This window comes from Eucalyptus grandis, chromosome 3 (genome assembly GCF_016545825.1).
Source record: "Eucalyptus grandis isolate ANBG69807.140 chromosome 3, ASM1654582v1, whole genome shotgun sequence".
NCBI classification, from domain to species: domain Eukaryota; kingdom Viridiplantae; phylum Streptophyta; class Magnoliopsida; order Myrtales; family Myrtaceae; genus Eucalyptus; species Eucalyptus grandis.
Genome location: NC_052614.1, coordinates 7,469,481 through 7,489,897, shown reverse-complemented (window position 1 = coordinate 7,489,897; position 20,417 = coordinate 7,469,481). Strand labels below are relative to the sequence as shown.

Sequence of the window (20,417 nt, the reverse complement as noted above, 5' to 3'; positions counted from 1 at the left end):
CATGTCCTTTCAAAGTAATATAATGTCTGTGCAAATAAAGTGATTCCACAATAATTTGCACGGATAGAGTGTGGCTGCTTTACATGTTCAAAGGATGTCATGGCTCAATCGAGACATCTAACATGTGCGAACTTGACCTATATAGGACCACATGGAGACGAGACTCGTCAAAACATTACCGCCAGGCGAATATATATTCAAGTCTTGAGCCACATACTTGCAAGAATCATCACCTTATCTGACATACAAAGACGTGTGCGAGACTTGAGCCACATACTTGCAGCTAAGTGATATCTACCAATCGTTTTTCGGTCTTCGTCAAGACTACCGTGAAGGTTTACTTGGCTGTGACAATATATATTCAAGTCTTCAAATGAAGGAGCGAGTACTCTGAAACTTTCTTTGTAGAGATCCAAACATGGAGTCCGAGCTCCACGTAGCCGCTGTGAAAGGGAATGTGCCTTCTTTGCTTGAGCTGCTCACAAAAGATAAGCTGCTTCTCGATAGAATCATGACCAAAAAACACACCGAGAGTCCTCTGCACATTGCAGCCATGCTTGGACACTTGGATTTCGTGGAAGAGGTTCTAGCTCGGAAGGCTGAGTTGGCAAGAGAGCAAGATTCTCAGGGATCAACCCCTCTTCATCTCACGGCAGCAAAAGGATACCTTAACATCGTGACAAGCTTGTTAAGAGTCAACCCTGATATATGTATTGTTCGTGACAAATATGAAAGAAACCCCCTTCATGTCGCGGCCATGAAAGGCCAAGTGGATGTGTTGGAATACTTGGTTCAAGCGAGACCTGATGCAGCCCGTAGTGTTGTTGAACATGGCCAGACGATCCTGCATCTATGAGTGACGCATAACAGACTAGAAGCTTTGAAACTTCTGATAGATATCTTGCGCGATAATCAATTCATCAACTCAAGGGACAGACATGGCAACACAATTTTGCATTTGGCTGCTGCAGATGGAGAAACTAAGGTACGTTCATACAATCAAGCCTCTACATGGTCAAATTCAGTGAGCTTATTAATAAATAAAAAGGGAAAATTTCAAATAAGGACCGAAATGTCATTGTTTTCTCAAATAAAGGCCCGAAGTGAACATTGTTTTAAATAAGGGCTTGAAGTGGTCAAATTGTCTCATATAAGGGTCTGAAGTAGAATTTGTTTCAAATAAGGACCCGAAGTGGCCATATCAATTTCAAAAAAGGGTTTAAGGGCATTTTCATCTTTTAATTTAATTTTATTCCATTTATTTATTTTTCTTTCATTTTTTAAATTTTTAATTTTTCAATTTTCTTTTTCCCCCTTCCTTCTATCGGCCATAGTGGAGGTCATTGGACTCTGGCAATGGTAGCCATTGATTGTGACATCCCGATTTTCCAATTCTGGTTTCAATTAAATAAGTCGGGCATTTCATCTTCGCGTCTATAGCTTTTTTCTCTGAGTTGGCCACTCACGAGATAACTAGTCTATCAGTGAAGCTATTAAGGAATCTAAACGCAATAGACTTGAGAATTCGACCATGAATCGCTACTCGACCGTACTAATCTGCAAGGATCATTACGACACTTGCACGAATCGAACAGACCGGAGATAGTCGATTCAACATATGTGATTAGAGTGTGGGTGATTCCACCTAATTGCACAATCCTGGTTGATCGGCACTAGACCGATTCTCTATCGTTTTGGTACCCCGTCCGTATTTGAAACCTCGAGATTTCTACGATAATCGAGAGTCGCCAATGTGTCGAAGATGCACTTTGTGGCTTGAAAATAATCAACCACAGGTCAATTGCACAGAAAATTCCTAAAAGCTACCCGGTAGGCTAGGACGCGCTAAAGTCGTGCCAGATTGAATTTAACCGTGAAATTGAACCCGATTACAGAAATTGGAAGTTTTGTCAAGTCACAATTCATTTTAGGAATGTCGATTCATCTCCAGAAGATTTTTCTACAAACCGAGATTTTTGGCAGAAAAGCAAAGTAAGGCCGTTTTTGTTCGGAATTGTCAGAGGGTCGTTTTTGATTGAATCTTCGGGATGCAAGTTGGATCATTTGATGGGAAAAAGTCATGAGACGGACGAGGATACCTTGATGGATTTAATTGGGCTTCATTTGGATGTGTTTAGTTGAGAATTGGATGAAATTGATTGAGATTGAAGAGGGAAATGTAACAAATTCGTATGCCATGGGGGGAGAGCTATTTTGCACCTATTGGCAAGGTTGTGGAGGAAGATTGAGGAGAGAGTGGATGATGTCATGTGATGTCATGGTGGGGGCAAAGCAAATGAGGTTTAGACAAGTGTTGAGCTCTAGTGAGCCACCAAGGAGGCCCCCTCTTCAGCTGATCATCTTCTTCCTCTTTTCTTGGCTTTCTCCATTGTTGAGGAAGAGAGGAAGCTTGGAAAAAACCAGAGGAAACCGAGCTCACCAGCCCCTCCATCGTCGCACGCCCGGAAGGCCATCGTCGGCCGTTTTCCTCCCTTGTTTTCCCCTCGTTCCAGGTTTTTGCTCCAGCCGACCTTTCGCCAAAGATCCGAGTAAAAAGTTAACTTCCCGGTTGAATCAGCGAACGATCCACCCATCTCCGTGAAGACGACATCCAGACCGTTCCGGAACACCTCGCCGCTCGCCGGAACGATTCTCCGGCTGTCCCGAAATCCTGAGAGAAGCTGCCGCTCGCCGGACCGTCTGGACTCGCCCGGTTCCGCCTGTTTCGCGTTTTCTTGCTGTTTCGCCCCTTTCCGACCCTTCCTTTGCCCATCCCAACCTCCTACAAGATCCCCAAGACCCCGGGAGCCATTGGTTGCCAACCACCTGCTTGCCGGAGCTCCGATCAGCCCGTTTTCGCCGTTGAAGTTGCTGGTTTCTTCTCTGCAGCCTCAGCCCAAATCGAAGCGAAGACAACAAGGTTTTGGAGACTTTGTGGCCCGTTTTCAAGCCCTTCCCGGCCTCCGTTGGTGTTGCCGTTTTGGGGTTTATCGACCGCCTTGGCGTCGTGGTCGCCGTGAACTCACCGGCGCGCAAAACCGGTGAGTTTATCCTCTAATTCTTGCTTAGTGAGTTAATGACGCTTAAGGGTGTTTAGATTAATCTAATTAGGTTTAGGTGGTTAGATTAGATTATTTTAATGTAAATTAGATTAGTTGTATGATTAGTTTAATGTATGTTTAATTAGGGCTAATTGTATGATTAAATTAGTGTAATCTTGTTTAAGCCCTAATTAATTATTTTTAATTAATTAATTATTTCGAATTTATAAATATTATTTTATTAAATTATATTATTATAAAATAATATTTAATTATTTAATTTTCGAATTAAATTTAATTATTTAATAATTTCGAAAATTATGGGATGGTCGGTCATTAGAATTTCGCGGCGATCGCGGCGGTGCGATCGGTTTGTGTTAATTGTATGTTTAAATTGAGAAATTGAGTGATTGATGATTATGGTTAATAATTCCAAAAGTGTGGAATTGTGTGATATTGATGAAGTTGTGGTATTTAACTTGAAAATACCCGGTGTTGGCTTTTAGCACCGTAATTGGTTTGTATGACCGGTTTGAATTGATTGGATTGATTGAATGATTGAATTGAGGTATGAGTTGGTTTATTATTGAATGATCAGCCTTGGCGAGCATTGGTTTATATATGTATCACCTTGGCGAGCATTATAATATACATATATATATGACAGCTTGTGAGCTATAGTATACTATATTGAATATTGCGGCAGCTTCGGTGAGCTATATGATATTGAATATTGCGGCAGCTTCTGGTGAGCTAAGATCGTTTTATCAGCTTGTGCGAGCACGATCTATCTATCAGCTTGTGTGAGCTACCATCTATGTATATATCAGCTTGTGCGAGCTACCATCTATATCAGCTTGTGAGAGCATTGCATCCATTTCAGCTTGTGTGAGCCGTGAATGTATTGATGGATGAATAGATGGTATGGTTTAATAGATGGTATGAATTGATAGATATGTGGATCGTATGATATCAATTGGATTGATTGAATTGATAGACCGATGGGTGTGTCGGTAGTTTCAGCTTGTGCGAGCATTGCTTGAATATGAAATGTACGACGTGCGAAAAGGGGCCGAGGAGAGGTAAGTCCTCTATCCTATTTGTGTGGCTAGAGCGCCCTGAGGCGTATTTTCTTCCTAATTGAGTTTTAGATGGTAGGACTCGCTAAGACGTAGTCTCATCCCGGTTGTGGGATAATATTTCAGGTCCCTAGATGACGGTCGTGGAGGACCGGAAGTCCTGGAGTTCGGAAGGTGGAGGCTGAAGAATCGGCGAACGTGTCTGACAAGTTGGTCATAGGACAGTTCCCTAGTTGTTGAGCCTGTCTATTTTGTAGTCAATCCATTGTTGTATATAAACCTATGTGTTTATAATGAAGCTTGTTTGGTTGTGATTGATTGCCTGCTTTTCTATCCCAAGTTAAATGTTGTCAGGGGATTTGTTTCGCTTCCGCATGCGTAATAAAAATGAATGGGTTGGCGACGTGTCCTGGGAAGTCGCATTTCTATCGACCAGAGTGGGATGTTCGCGCGCTCGGAGGATCGGGGCGTGACATTGACGGTGTCGAGCGAGGTCATTCCTCGCCAGATCCGGCGAATGCTGCCCTCGCTTGGGCTACCCTTGCCCGCTCGCCCAACCTAGGTGAGGCGACCCTCGCCCGATGCCAACAAGGGCGACTCTCGCCAAATCCGGCGAGGGCAACCTTCCACTGAGGCAAGTGACCTCCGTCGGCCATCGACAAGGATGGCTAGGGGAGGGAAGAGGAAAAAAAAAAGCAAAGAAACAAAGCCCTTATTTGAGATGATTTAGCCACTTAAGATCCTTATTTAAAACAAGGTCCGCTTCAAGCCCTTATTTGAGAAAACGATGGCATTTCAAGCCATTATTTGGAATTTTCCCATAAAAAAGGCGATTCTAAGATATGTTAGTGTTCTAGAAATATTCGGAAGCTAAAAGATATCCACTTATAAATTATCACAGCTTATGATATTAAAAAAGAAGGAAGTCATTGGTCCATATAATAAACTACAACTTTACACTTCACGCTATTTTGATACTAATTTTATCTAGATCAGAAGGAACATAAAATCGGAGATAGCAAAAGAGTTTCAACGAGGGATGAGTATCCCTTTTGAAGGCATCAAATAATAGTCACAAAAACTAGAGGACTGAAAATCGTTAGTAGCAAAGTCAATCCTGAAAATTATGTAACATGGGGTTGTCTAGTTAAAATTTGACCCCATATTACTCTTCTGCAGACTATGCTCTTCCTGACTAATAAAGGAGTCAAACCAAACATTAAGAACTCCAAAGGTTATACAGCACTCGACCTATTAGCAAAAGGCCAAAGCAAGGAAAGAAAGAGAAAGTGGCAAAAAGATATGCATAAGACGCTAATGGTGGTAGCGATATTACTAGGTACCATGGAATTCCAAGCTAGTATTACCCCGCCTGGCGGACTTTGGCAAGGAGATTTCCCGGGTGATGCAAACACTAAAAAACATAGTGCGGGCGAAGCTGTACTGGCAGATAAGTACCCGGACAGCTACAAGGAATTCATAATCTGTAACACGATAAGCTTCATCGCATCGCTTAGCATCATAATGCTTTTCATAAGTGGTCTTCCTTTAAAGCGGCGTCGGATCACCTCATGGATTGCAATGCTGACTATGTGGGTTGCGATAACCTTTGCGGCGGCAACTTATGCCGTCTCCATATTTGTCTTCACACCAGAGAGCCAACAGAATACTTTCATATATTCAATTGGAATTGCGGTGTTGGCATGGGTTGGATTGATGGCTCTTCTTTTCATATGCCACCTCTTTCGTTTAATCCTGAAATTGATACGCAAGGTCCGGGAATGCATCCGCAAAGACTCAACAGAACATAGAGCTGCAAATGTGTTTGTTCCAGAAGAAGCGCCCTGAGCCCTAAGGCCATAGAAGAGTAGATGCTATACAGTGTATGTGTTGTTCAGTGTGCCGATTAGACAACTTGGCTACGATGCATTAGAGTATGGTATGTACTTGTGAAAACAATAAATGTTTTAATTGTGTTGAATTTATGTAAAAGATGGAGTTTAGATGTATAATCGATGGCTGTTCTATTCGATTTGATTTGTGGCAGTTTAAAAAAAGAATGACTTACTGGATTTAAAGTCCAAAAATCTCAGCCATGAGATCAATTTTATATAGTGTAGCCTGAACATGTTAAAGTGGTAATTTAGTGACAGTTAAGGAAGTTTGTTCCAATGGAATTGCAAATTTTACGATTAATTACGGAAAATCATGATAGTCGAAAGGATTATTACTTATGGATAGGATCCATTGAGTACGAATTTGAAGGATTATTTATGTAGATTTACTAAGAATAGGGAAATAGAAAGCAAACTTTAGGTTGCTTAGATATCTCAATAAAAATGATCATCATTGTGATCTTTCGAGCTTACGATAACTTGAGGTAATTTACTATCTATAAAAGTAGAGAACTAACTACCATCTACGTGAACTTGCGATTGATTTACGATTATTGATGTCAATAATTGATTATAAGTTGAGCCTCTCTTATGACAATTTCAAGTACCTTACTATCCCAATAATTTATTGCTATGTGATAGGAAATTTTCGTTTCAAACTGTATTAGCTGAATCACCACACAAAAGGGAAAGTACTACTTAGACGTGCGATTGAGATCGTGATTATTTAAGGCAATTTACAATTGCTGGAGGTATAATTATTAAGGACAGGAACTACAAGTTATGACTAGTTGAGAAAAATTACACTGAGGACGATTAATTCCATCGTCGAGTTACGAAATATAAAAGGATGTTATTACTAATAATGTAATAATACAAAATAATCAACTACCAATTTTGCTTGCTCTAAATCATTTGCAACTATTTGGTAGGAAGACTAATCGCAATTGCGCTTAGGACACTATTGCTCATTTCAAGCATCTTCCCAAAGCAATTCTTAAAGTTGAATAATCCTCCTCAAGATTCAGGTAATGTGCAGGCTCAAATAAGACTATAATGGGAGTCTTTGAAGTTGACATGCTGCTCTTAGGGAATTGGGGGACACAACTGGGGACCATTTAGTGGTGACTGCTTGCATTTGGTCTATATAGGTCAAGGTCACGCATTCATACATGTCCATGTTCGAAAGAAAAGGAAAAGAATGATGCTGATATATCTTTCACTGCTCGGCGAAAGTATCATAGAAAATTATGGTCGTTGATATTACCCAATCATGTCTAACTTGTGAAGGCCTCGGGGACTATAACACTATGTCTATCTTTTAAGAGTCTAATACTAGTACATAATTCTTCCAAAATCTTCGAAGTGATATAGGAGATTCTTATGCTCAACGTTCTTGCTGCTCAAATCGGCCAATCTAAAGTTTTAATACGCGTGCCCAAACACGCAGAAAGACATACCTGGGGCAAAAGCCATATCTGTGAAATGAATCCACTGAACATATGAAGGAATAGCCTCTGTTGGGAAAATTGTCCAAAAAGTCCTAAACCTATTGCATTTTTGCCAATTTAGTCATAAACCTTTTAAATTTGCCAATTGAGTCTCAAACCTTTTACTTCTTGCCGATTCAGTCCATCCAGCCAATTTTAGCCGGAAAATGTTGACATGGATGCCGGCAAAGCCATGTAGGACTACTAATGCTGACGTGGACAATTTTAAATAATATTTTTTATTTTTTTATTTTTATTTAATTTTGTTGATTTTTATTATTTTTTCTGTTTTTCCTTTTTCCTTTTCTTTTTCTTTATTTTTTGCTTTTTCTTGGCCTTTCCGGTGGCCGGCCACTAGCCACAGTGTGACAGCGGCCACCGCCACAACTAGTCGGCTAGCCTCGCCGCCACAGCGAGGCTTGGCCGGCAAGGAGGAGCCCCGATGAGGGGAGCCCTTTCCCCACCTCATCTTGACCTCATTTTCCACCTCTACCATCTCCATCTTCTTCTTTCTCGAGGATGGCTCTCGTCACGGACGAGATGAAGACCAAGGTCGAGGTCTACCATGGCGACGAGATCTACCGCGAGAAGCTGAACCTCTTACTAGCGGAGATCGGCCTCCCCAACAGCCTCGTCACAGCGTCCCAGGAGATCGAGGAGTACGGCTACGACAAGGGCGTGGGGTTGGTGTGGCTCAAGCACCGCAAGAAGGTAGAGCAGAAGGTGGCTGACAACGTGGTCGTCTCCTACGACACCGTCGTGTCGGCCTACGTCGAGCCCCATCGGATCCGCAAGCTCCGTGGGGTGAAGGCCAAGGAGTTCCTCGACATTTGGGTGAAGCTAAGCGAGATCCACATTGACGGCGGGGGCGGCTCCCCGGCACCTATGGCCGAGCTTCAGCCTGTGGCTGGTGGCCGACGCCCGCCCGGCCAGGGGCGAGGGCTGGCCTCACCAGATCTAGGCAAGGCCGACGCTTGCCTGGGCGAGGGTGAACCCTGACGAGGGCTCCCCTCGCCAGATCTAGCGAGGCCGGCCCTCCCCCAGGCCAAGGCGGCCTCTCCCGGCGTCGCCAACGCCTAACAAGGCCACCCTGGCCTAGGGGAGGGTCGGTCTCGCCCAGGCGACCCTTGACAGCCACACCTAGGCGAGGGCTCCCCTCGGGGGCTCCTCCTTGCTCGGCCGAGCCCCGCTTGTGGCGGGCAAGGCCACCGCCCGGCTGTGGCCGGTGGCCGGCCACCGAAAAGGCCAAGAAAAAAAAAAAATAAAAAATAAATAAAAAGGAAAAAGGGAAAACAGAAAAAAATCAATAAAATCAATAAAATATTAAAATATTATTAAAAATTGTCCACGCGCACCGGTAGTCCTACGTGGCACCGTCGACGTCCACGTCAGCATTTTCCTGCCAAAATTGACCGGATGGATTGAATCGACAAGAAGTGAAAAGGTTTAGGACTCAATTGGCAAAATTAAAAGGTTTAGGACTGAATTAGCAAAAATACAACAGGTTTAGGACTTTTTGGACAATTTTCGGCAGCCTCTGTTTATATATAGATTGTATCCTCCCACGAACTTGAAGAATCGTTCCCTTACGTCACATCCCTAGGACCTTTCGATGAACCCGGCCACATACTTGCAGATAAGATTAAGGGTGATGCAGAATGTAGATGATTGATTCATGGCAATATCATGTTACTGTAATGAGTAACTCACGATCGCCCACTTCACGCCAAAAACGTTTCTAAAAGAGAGTGTCGCTTTTCTCAGATTTCCATCTTGTCTAAAACTTTTATAAGAAACTTTTTTAAAGAGAAAAATAAACTTTTTTAAAGAGAAAGTTGCTTTTCTCATATTTCCATGATGTCTAAAACTTTTTAAATGAGGGAGTTGCATTTCTCAGATTTCTACGGGGAACGCTATAGTTTCATTGTAGCAGTTGAGAAAAATGTCTGCTCGTGGTTTATGGGAAGTTTAAGCGAAGAGCAGTACAAAATTCCATTGATCTAAGCAATATAACGAAGATCACAGTCACTCTAGCACTCATAGACCTTCGGTGTTTTCTAATCCTTAATTACATCTAATAACTTACTTAGGGCGCGTTTGGTAACCATTCTGCTCCAGGGAACAATTTTTTTTCAGAAATGATTTTTTCTGATTCTACTCCTGAGAACAGTCTCGAGCAAAAGAACACGCTTGGTAACTGTCCAAAATTTCTATTTCCGAGATAGAAATGCGTTCGGTAAAATTCTTAAATTATTTGTTTCTTTTAATTTTTTAATACTTTTATTATATTTTTCTTTTTTTTTTTTTTCTTTTTCTTTTTCTCTTATTCCTCCTTCTTCTTTGTAGCTGATCGCCAGCCACGGGCGAGGTCCGGTGAGCTCGCCCAAATCTGGCAAGGCTCAACCTCGCCTAGGCTGTGCGAGGTCGGCCTCGCCTAGGCCTGGCGAGGCTGACCCTCACTGTGGCTATACAAGGCTAGGCCTCGCCTTGGCTGGGTGAGCTCGTCTCGTTGGATCTAGGCAAGGTCGGCCTCGCCTTGGCTGGGTGAGCTCTGTCTCGTTGGATCTAGGCAAGGTCGACCTCGCCTAGCCAAGGCGAGGCCAAGCCTCACCCAGCCACGGCGAGGCTCGTGGCAAGGCTTAGGTTTCCGACGAGCCTCGCCGTGGCTCGGCATTGCCGGGGGCCGACTACACTTTGACGCAGGTCGCCGGCCAAAGCTGACACCAACGACCGGCCAAAGGAAAGAAGAAGAAAGGGAAGAGAAAAAAAAATATATATATATATATATATATATATATATATATATATATATATATATATAAGAAAAAAATAGGAACTGATTCTAGGAATTATTCACGGAACAAGAAGTTACTTTTTTTTTTTTATATAAAAGCGTGAACTCGACCTACGTAGGCCAAATGAATACGATGTCCCCGCCCAATGGTCCCCAGATGCATCCCCAATTTCCTAAACACGGCATGTGAACTTCTAAAGCTCTTCTTATATTCTTATTTGAGCATGTGCAGTACCTTATTCTTAAGCAAAGATTATTTAACTTAGGTGGACTGTGTTAGGAAGATGCCTGAAACGAGCAACGGTGTCATAAGTGCATTTACGCTTAGTCTTTCAACCAACATAGTTGCTAATTGTTGAGAATGTCGAGTTTGACTGCATGAGCAAGCCCGATCTATTAAAGGAAAGTCCGAAAATTAAATATTTATGGACATCCGCAACTGTGTACAATGCAAACCCATATTTCCTTTTTTGTTCATAAAATTAGTTTCAACGTCATTAAATTACCTTTAAGTTCTTACGTATTAGTAAATGCAAAAGTGATCTTACTGTTCTTGTTGGTAACCAGTCAATTTTGCAAGTGGGATGCGGTCCCTTTTTTTCTTTCTTGTAGTCGACCCTAGACTCGTGGCTAATGATATGATCCCGTCATGCCTCCTTTGTTTAGAAGCTTGTATTATACATTTGCCCCCACAGATGGGAGCTTGTATGATTCTTATAATTACGAGACATATGAAGCAAATTATTAGTTAACTTTCAACCTCAAATTTTTTTAAAGTATGACTATTGAAATATTTCATATTGCTTGACAGTGAGGTTTATCTACATTTTATATACGTGTCCTCTCCCTCTATTATCACTTCAAGCTTTTAAGTTGAATCTTTTATCATAATACCATAGCCAAATATGCTCTAGTATATTTTGTGTGTACTTTACATTTTCTTTTTGTCAACCTATCGGTTGAAGTTTTCAAAATGGGCTTTTCAACTATGATAAACAAATTCATTGTTTAGAAATGATCGCTAGCATGTATGATCAATGGTAGTTTCCTTTCTTCTTTTCTATTTCTAGCCATTGTTGGTAAGCAATTGTCAATCTCAAATTTCATCTAGCAAAGTTCTTCCAAGTTCTATTTATTAAAATAGGTAATAATTGAATTGTGGATACTCTATGATTGATAGGAGAAAAGTGTCAGAAAAGTCATAAATCGTTGTATTAATGTCAATTTAGTTATAAATCTATTGTATCGGTGTCAATTTCTCATAAGCTCGCTTCAACCATAGTTAATTCTCAAAAGGGCTCAGGTGGCGAATCTACACTTGAGGCGCCTTTCTAAGGCAGAGGAATCATAGCTTATGCGACGACGTTCTTCTTTCAAACCACGACCAGACATTTTACACACAATCTTAGACATGATTGGCGAAAATCAAACACCAAAATTCTCTAAGGTAATTTCGTGAACAATCACAGATATTTCAAATACCATTCCTGTCCTTTTCTTACAAATATGGACATATATGAAAGCGTGAACTTGACCTACGTAGGGCAAATGCATACGATGTCCCCGCCAAATGGTCCTGGATGCATCCCCAATTTCCTAAACACAGGATCTGAACTTCGAAAGCTGCTCTTATAATTGTCGCGACCAAATTTTTCAGGTGAACCACCTAAGGTTTGGCTAATGGATTGCTAAGCCTAGACTTAACTCGAGCTCTCCCAAGCCCATACCAATTCGCGACTTAATCTTCAAATTTTTAACATACAAGTGGATTTTATCTAGGAGCCGTCACTAATCAGTTTATGATAAGTCGATTAGACACCTAAGTAAAATAATGGGAGAATTATTTTACTCCTATGAACCAGAGACTAAGGGTACGGGGACTTGGTTACATTAGACTTCTCTAATGCCCTTTCGGTACCATTCTTTTATTTTCAAAAATGTTTTTGAATGCAGCTTGGATTGATTTTAAATCTATTTCCCTAACATGTGAGGCGATCATGCAGGTGTGCAAACCACCAATTTAACATTCAAGTAAAGCAATAAATAAAATGCAGGACTTACCAATTCGCGACTTAATCTTCAAATTTTTAACATACAAGTGGATTTTATCTAGGAGCTGTCACTAATCAGTTTATGATAAGTCGATTAGACACCTAAGTAAAATAATGGGAGAATTATTTTACTCCTATGAACCAGAGACTAAGGGTAATGGGGACTTGGTTACATTAGACTTCTCTAATGCCCTTTCGGTACCATTCTTTTATTTTCAAAAATGTTTTTGAATGCAGCTTGGATTGATTTTAAATCTATTTCCTTAACATGTGAGGCGATCATGCAGGTGTGCAACCCACCAATTTAACATCCAAGTAAAGCAATAAATAAAATGCAGGACTTACCTCATGGCAACGAAAGCATCTGCAATGTTAAATCAGAATCCACATCGATAGTCTTAGATATGATTTCTAATTAACACGCAATTTCCTTTTTCCGTTTTCACTTAATTAATGAAAATCATGCAATATTAACTAAATGACCTAATTCTAATGACATGCAATTTCTAATTAAATGGATCTAGCAACAATCACTAAATGGCATGCGTTTCATGAATCTAATCCTAATGACATGCACATGGCATTTTTTCTTTTTTCTAAAACATGCAATTTATCCTAGAAAATAAAACTAATTTATTCTAAGACATTTTTGTATTTTTTTAATGAAATTCGGAATCAGGTAAAATGTTAAAATTGTCTAACTAAATTAAGATTCTATTCAATTTGTATTAAGGATTAGGTCAAACTAAACCCTAATTTAAACCAAAATATTATCTTAACTTAGCAATCTCTAACCTAAGATGCAGTCCATCTAAATCAATCTAAACTTAAAATGAATTTTATCCTAATGTGGAATGACGTGCAAATGATGCCCTAATTCTACATGACGTATGCATGATGATTTTTTTATTTATTTGTTTTTTATTAATCTCGAGATTAAACAAAATGCCAATTTATTAAACATGCAACTTAAGCTAATGAAACAAAAATCTAACAGCCTAGATTTATTTTTTTTATTTTTTATTTCGAAAATTCATGATAAATAAAATGTTTAGTCTAGATATGCAAATAACCCTAAAGCATGCAATATTCTAACTCAAACATATTTCGAGATAAATAAAGCAATCAAGACAAGATAGACCATTCAAAATCATCAAAGATATCACACACCATTCAGATTAAGGGATGATATTTCGCTAATAAAATCGATAAATTGATCTTAAGCCTTAAAGATCAAAATATCAACTTTATTCCCGCTTGATTAATTATTTCATCTAAAGCCTTATAGATGAAATAAAAAAATCCAGGCGTGGTTACGAATTAGGCAATAAATCCTAATTGGGAGATATGCATATCATTCAAATATGCTTAATGGATATCAGATAGACAAATTAGGCGATAAAATACGCCTAAAATATTCAATGGAACCGAGTAAGGGTTATTACCTAAGGGTCCGTTCGTTTCGCGGAAAACAAGTCATTTCAGAAAATATTTTCCCCCGAAGTCATTTTCCAAGAAAATAACAATATTTTCTGGTGTTCGGCTAAAACCTGAAAATGTTTCGGAAAATATTTTCCGGTGTTCGGTAAGGAAAATATTTTCCGCTCACCAAATTGGCGAGCACGAGCATCAAGCTCAAGATGCTCGCGCTCACCAGATCAACGAGCGTGAGCTTGAGATCGATGAGCTTGAGGTTCACCTAGTGACGACCGATGACTAGCCAAAAGAAGAAGATGGGAAATAAAGAAAAGAAAAAATAAATAAAAAGAAAAAAAAAGGAAAGGAAATTAAAAAAAATAATTCGAATTAAAAAGAAAAAGAAAATTTAAAAATAATTCGAATAAAAGAAGAAAAAAAAGAAGAAGAAAGGAGAGGAGGAAGTGAGGATTTATAGATGTGTGAGATAAGAGAAATCAAGTGGGGAAAATGTTTTCCACTTTTCAAAGGTGGAAAACATTTTCCCCTAATTTAAAAGACTTTTATCCTTTCATGGAAAACATTTTCCCCCAGGAATTCATTTTCCGTGAAACGAACGCCGAAAACATTTTCCGTGAAATGAACGGAGCCTAATTGTGACAATAACTTTCCAAATTCGAGTGTCGGGCAATGGATCACGAACAGGTGACCGATGGTGGTTTGCAATGCTCGACGGTGTGAGCAACGCGTGCGGCGAGCAACACAGTGGGGCGAGTGACCGGCGGCAATGAGGACGCCCAAGATGGATCACAGTGGACCGCTCGTCTAAAGTCAAAGATGTCGAGGTGACTCCGCAAAGAGGAAGCTTTGACAATTTTTTTCTTTTGTATTTTCACTTCGGACAATACCCGCAGAAGACCAATTCACCACTTAAGACTTATTTCATCAAAATTCTAGCGACTCTTTTGACTATGGACTCCGTGCTTGCAAGTGGTGGCCACAGATATGACGTGGTATTCATGCTGGTCAGGAGATGTTGGCCTCTTTGGACTTCGACGAAACCTGCAAAGAATGAATACGAATGAAGCGCAAAAGCCTGTTTGGTGATTGTCGGTGAGTCAGAAGAAGACACTTCAGGGCATCGCCAGGCTAGATGGAACTTGCGGGAGTCCTCGCTGACTCCGAACTAGGCTGTAGTGGCTCAAGCATCCCTGGGGTGTGATGGTTCGTGGTATAGCAAAAGCAGCAGATCATGGATCGTCAGGGATGCGAGGTCTGCCGAGTGATTGCTGCAAGGAGAAATTATGGTCCCGCTGGGCAACAGCGAATCAAGCAACAGCTGAGCGCGAGGAAGGCGGTAGATCCATCAACGTCTCGGTTGAGCTGGGCTCGTCGAGGCTTGGTCACGACGGTACGAGGTTGGCACCGGATCGCAGCTCGTGCGAAAGGCAAAGAGGTCACAGCAGCGAGTCCATCGTCGCTGCAGGGGGCGACGCAGCAAAGTAACTCAGGCGGCTCGGGTGTGACGCTGCGGCAAAGGGCCTCGCACAACGTGGGGCTCCTCGGTTCGGTAGAGAGTTCCTTCTCTTTCTCTCTCTCATGTAAATCTCAACGTGCCTTTTAGAATAGAAGTGCCGACCCCCGCCAACAAATGTTAGCGTTCTCCTTCTTTATAGGACAACCAAGGCCTTCAAAGGAAAGGACCCAGTATAATATATTTTATTCCTTCCTTTCCTCAAATGCGTGAGTACTCCCAACTTTGACCATATATTCATGATTTTCGGCCACGCATTCTTTCCTTTTTCTGCTCACGCCCGGATGCGTAGGACGCATGAAATTTTCTTTATTGGTGCACTCTTTCTTGTTTCAAAACAAGACATATATGTCCCAATCCTTAATTTGGTAGATTCTTGCGTAGAAATATAACACTTCTTTGCACCTATTTGACCGAGAATATCTTCTATTAATAAAGATATTTATTCTTCCTCAAAGATTTTTCATGCCTTGTTAAGATCCCATGTGAAAATTGTGCTCAATCTTTCCCAAATTCGTGTCAAACTTGGTTATATTATGAAGCTTACTCCAATCTTTCACTTTCTGTGGGCTTAACTTCAATAAAGCTCAAAACCATTTACCCGAGTTCATCCGCTGCCAACCCGATCCAATGCAATTATGTTCAGAACTTAAGCCCATCCGCTATCAGCCCATAAATATGCAAGTATATTGAGATATGCTCCTAAAAACTATATGTAATGCGATTTATTATTTTTGTTTAGGGGCTAAAGTTTAGTCCCTAATTTTTATGCAATAAATGAATGATAGGGTCGTCAAAATTTAGGTGTCAACAATAATCTTATTTAAGCATGCGCAATACCTTGTTCTTCAGCTAAGATTATTTAACTTAGATGGGAAAATTGTCCAAAAGTCCTAAACCTATTGCACTTTTGCCAATTGAATCCTAAACATTTTCACTTCATGCCAATTCAGTCCATCCGGCCAATTTTGACCGGGAAAATGCTGACGTGGGCGCCGGGCGGTGCCACGTAGGACCTGGTGCTGACATGGACAATTTTTAATAATTTTTTAATATTTTTTAAATTTTTTTGAATTTTTATTATTTTTTCCTCTTTTCTTTCTTTTCTTTTCTTTCTTTTCTTTTGGCTTTTTCTTTTGCCTTTTCTAGTGGCCGGCCACCGACCACAGCCAACCGACCACCGGCCACAGCCAGCCGGCTGGCCTCGCCCGCCACGAGGGCGAGGCCAGGGGCGGCCTCGCCAGCCGTTGGCCGGGTGACGGCGACGACGACACCGGGCGAGGCCACCATGGCCTGGGCGAGGGCCGGCCTCGCCAAATCTGGCGAGAGAGCCCTCGCGGGGCTCGCCTGCACCAAATCTAGTGAGGCCAGCCCTCGCCCCGGCCAAACTCGAGTGGCTTGGAGTTTTGGCCGAAGACGATGAACGACAGCGACAAAGACGATGAACGACAGCAGGGCGAAGAGCTAAGGCGAGAGGCGTGTCTTCCTCAGTGGAGAAGACGAAGACGACAGCGGCGGCGGCGGCGCCAACACCAAAGGAGAGAGAGGTGATTTCATCAAGGTGGGTGGCGTCGGCCGGCCAAGGGCGAGGGCTCCCTCGCCCGGCATCACCGTCGGTTGACCGACGATCGGCGAGACCTCCCTGGGCGAGGGTTGCCCTCGCCGGAGCTCCTCCTCGCTCGGCCGGGCCTTGCCTGTGGCGGGTGAGGCCAGCCAGCTGGCTGTGGCCGATAGCCAGCCACCAAAAAAGGCAAAAGAAAAAGCCAAAAAGAAAAGAAAGAAAAAAAAAAGGAAATAACAGAAAAAAAATAATAAAAATTCAAAAAAATTCAAAAATATTAAAATATTATTAAAAATTATCCACGTCAGACCGGCGGTCCTACGTGGCACTGCCCGGCGTCCACATCAGCATTTTCCAACCAAAGTTGGCCGGATGGACTGAATTGGCAAGAAGTGAAATGGTTTAGGACTCAATTGGCAAAGTTAAAAGGTTTATGACTGAATTGGCAAAAGTGCAATAGGTTTAGGACTTTTTGGACAATTCTCCCTAACTTAGATGGATTGCATTAGGAAGATGCTTGAAATGAGCAATAGTGTCATAAGTGTATTTACGCTTGGTCTTTCAACCAACATAGTTGTTAATTGTTGAGAATGTTGAGTTTGCTCACATGAACAAGCCCGATCAATTAAAGGAGTCCAAAATTTATATTTAGGAACATCCGCCACTGCTTACAATGGAAACCCATATTTCCTTTAATGTTCATAAAATTAGTTTCGGCATTATTAAATTATCTTTAAATTCTTAAACATTAGTAAATGCGAAAGTGATCTTACAGTTCATAATTTATCTTTAAGTTGGTAACCAGTCAATTTGGCAAGTGGGATGCGGTCCCTTTTTTTCTCACAGCAAACTCTAGATCCGTGGCTAATGATATGATCCCATCATGCTTCCTTTGTTTAGAAGCCTGTATTATACATTTGCCCCAGATGGGAGCTTATATGATTCTTATAATTAGGAGACATATGGAGCAAATTATTAGTTAACTTTCAACCTCACATTTTTTTTAAAGTATGACTGTTAAAATATTTCATATTGCTTGATGATGAGGTTTATTTACATTTTATATGCATATTCTCTCCTCTACTATCAGTTCAAAATTTTGAGATATCATGATTTCAGAGCCAAATTGTGCCCTAATTTATTTCATGTGTGCTTTACATTTTCTTCTCGATCCATCTATTAGTTTAAGATCAACAAAATCATTGTTTAGAGATGATGGCTAACATGCATGGTCAATGGTAGTTCTCTTTCTTCTTTTCCAATTCTAGCCATTGTCCATAGGCGATTGTCAATCTCAAATTTCGACTCGCAAGTTTCTTCCAAGTTAGTAATTGAATTGTGGGTACGATATGATTGATAACTTATTTTTAAAATAAACCTTGGAACTATCTTATATACATTTAAAATCTAAATTTTAAACTCTTCTGTACAGTTTTTGATCAAAGAAAGAAACCTTATCTAGTGAAGGATTTACTAAAACGATGGCAAATTTTGCATTTATTCGACGTTCGAGTGTGCTATATGATAGGACCACGTGTCATTAAAAAGGTCAATGTCCCTATTTATTAATCATTTTATAGTAAATTACAGAAGATTGCCGAAGCATCTCAAAACCTATCATGAGCAATTCCCTCTACTCTTCTCCAGAACTCTCTCAAGACCTCTGTTTCCCCCTCCCCTCCCCTTCTTCAAGCTGCTCTATAAAACCCCAGTTAACGACAGCACCAGCCTCCTCATTCCACAATCCCACGCACTCTCTTTTCTAGACCAGGAAAAGCGAACCACCATATGGATCTGCGAAATCTCGGCTTCGACTCGCGCCTCTTTGGGATCCTCGAAGACATGCTCGACTTCCCCGAGGAGCCCCAGAAATCGAGGAGCAACCCCTCGCGCGCCTACGTCCGCGATGCAAAGGCCATGGCGGCGACCCCTGCCGACACCGTGGAGTACCCGGGCTCCTACGTGTTCGTCGTGGACATGCCAGGGATAAGGGCCAGCGAGATCAAGGTCCAGATAGAGAACGATAACGTGCTCGTCGTGAGCGGGGAGAGGAAGAGGGAGAAAGAGGAAGGGGCCAAGTACCTGAGCATGGAGAGGAGGACCGGGAAGTTCATGAGGAGGTTCGCGCTGCCGGAGAACGCTAATGTGGAGACAGTGACGGCAGCGTACCAGGACGGGGTGCTCAGGGTGGCCGTCGAGAAGGTGCGGCCGCCGGAGCCGAAGACCAAGACCATCGAAGTCAAGGCCGGTTGATGATGGCCCGGTTTTAGTTCTGTCTTGCGAAAGTTTTTAGGGGCTTGTGGAGTTCCCTCTGTTATCTTATAAGATTTCGATATGCGTAATGAGACATGTTTCTGTGTAATGAAATCTAGTAAGGGCTTTCAATTGTCAAATGATTAATAGAGTATGTAGGACTATCTCTAATACATACTAAATTCTAACAATTCGATTGAATTTCTAGTCATTGTATGTCGGCAATTAGATTGGAATATAACGGCCCGATCGATATATAAACAGATCTTTACTACCCAATTTAAGAAAAAAGCAAAAGAGCTCCCAAAATGGAGGCCTCCCAGCTCATGTAGCAATTGGGATGGCACCGTCATCTTAGTTTCTGATTCCCGTGAGTCTCGTGCGAAAATTAAATGATCAAAGATAATATAGGTCCACATTTTTGGATTTCATGTTATAATAATTATGGGTGAAGTACCAAAAAAAAATCTTAAATTTATAATATTAATATCATTTAGTATAAAAAATTTTAATTGGATCAATTTAATTTTAAATTTTTTTACATTGATATCAATTTAATCCATCCAATTAATTTTGGACGTAAATGCTAATCAATCAATGAACGTAAACTTAGTAATTTTAAGTAATTTTTTTCAAAATTTTTTAATTAATTCTTTTTTTTTCTTTTTTTGCTCTTCTTCCTCCTTCAGCTTCTTCCCGCAATGGCTAGTGAGGCTAGGTGAGGACCGCAAAGCCCTCATTGGCCACCAACAAGGATTGTGGCCCTCACCCACAGCCCCTAGGCCTTGCCAGATTTGGGGGAGGCCAGGCGAGGGCTGTGATCCTCACCGGCGCAGCGGCGGCTATCAAGGACTTTGTGGCTGCAAGTCTCATTGAAGCCTCATCGGCCATTGTGAGAAAAAGTCCAATGAGATAGGAGAGGGAAAAAAATTAATAAAAAATTGGATAAAAATAAAGAAAGATTGTTTAATAATTATCACGTCAGCATTCAATAGATAATTCTCCTAGCGTGTGTACAGAAACATCCGAGGCGCAACGACGTTTGGCCAACGGAAACTTGAGCCACGTACTTGCAGATAAGAGATGTCCAATTATCCACCAATCATTTTTTGATCCACGTCAAGCCTACCTTTACAATATATATTCAAGTCCAAACTGGAGTAGTGAGTATCCCAAAACTCCCATTTTAGAGAGCCAAACATGGATTCCGAACTCTATGAAGCTGCCGTGGAAGGAAATGTGCGTTCTTTGCTTGAGTTACTCAGAAAAGATAAGTTGCTTCTTGACAGAATCACGACTGGGA

The 20,417-nt window shown here is 41.3% G+C and overlaps 3 protein-coding genes and 1 long non-coding RNA gene across 4 annotated transcripts; all 4 read left to right on the top strand.

Annotated features, from left to right (window-relative positions):
- The first annotated feature begins 418 nt into the window (after positions 1-418).
- Positions 419-856, top strand: LOC104439330 (ankyrin repeat-containing protein BDA1). Its single transcript, XM_039309259.1, has one exon. It carries the CDS (start codon positions 419-421, stop codon positions 854-856), a length of 438 nt encoding a protein of 145 aa, XP_039165193.1.
- Positions 857-2,916: 2,060 nt separating this feature from the next.
- On the top strand, positions 2,917-4,434 carry LOC120291220. Its single transcript, XR_005549132.1, has 2 exons — positions 2,917-3,041; positions 4,247-4,434. It is a non-coding gene; the product is annotated as an uncharacterized LOC120291220 (long non-coding RNA).
- Positions 4,435-8,024: 3,590 nt separating this feature from the next.
- LOC120291606 lies at positions 8,025-8,504 on the top strand. Its single transcript, XM_039309258.1, has one exon. The coding sequence runs from the start codon at positions 8,025-8,027 to the stop codon at positions 8,502-8,504; it is 480 nt and encodes a 159-aa protein (XP_039165192.1).
- Positions 8,505-18,634: 10,130 nt separating this feature from the next.
- On the top strand, positions 18,635-19,315 carry LOC120292232 (18.8 kDa class II heat shock protein-like). Its single transcript, XM_039310461.1, has one exon. The coding sequence runs from the start codon at positions 18,650-18,652 to the stop codon at positions 19,112-19,114; it is 465 nt and encodes a 154-aa protein (XP_039166395.1). The 5' UTR covers positions 18,635-18,649; the 3' UTR covers positions 19,115-19,315.
- The last annotated feature ends 1,102 nt before the right edge of the window (positions 19,316-20,417 follow it).

Bases quoted from the DNA above. Each gene is read 5' to 3' on its own strand.
- LOC120292232 (XM_039310461.1), top strand. From the start codon at position 18,650: ATGGATCTGCGAAATCTCGGCTTCGACTCGCGCCTCTTTGGGATCCTC.
- LOC120291606 (XM_039309258.1), top strand. From the start codon at position 8,025: ATGGCTCTCGTCACGGACGAGATGAAGACCAAGGTCGAGGTCTACCAT.
- LOC104439330 (XM_039309259.1), top strand. From the start codon at position 419: ATGGAGTCCGAGCTCCACGTAGCCGCTGTGAAAGGGAATGTGCCTTCT.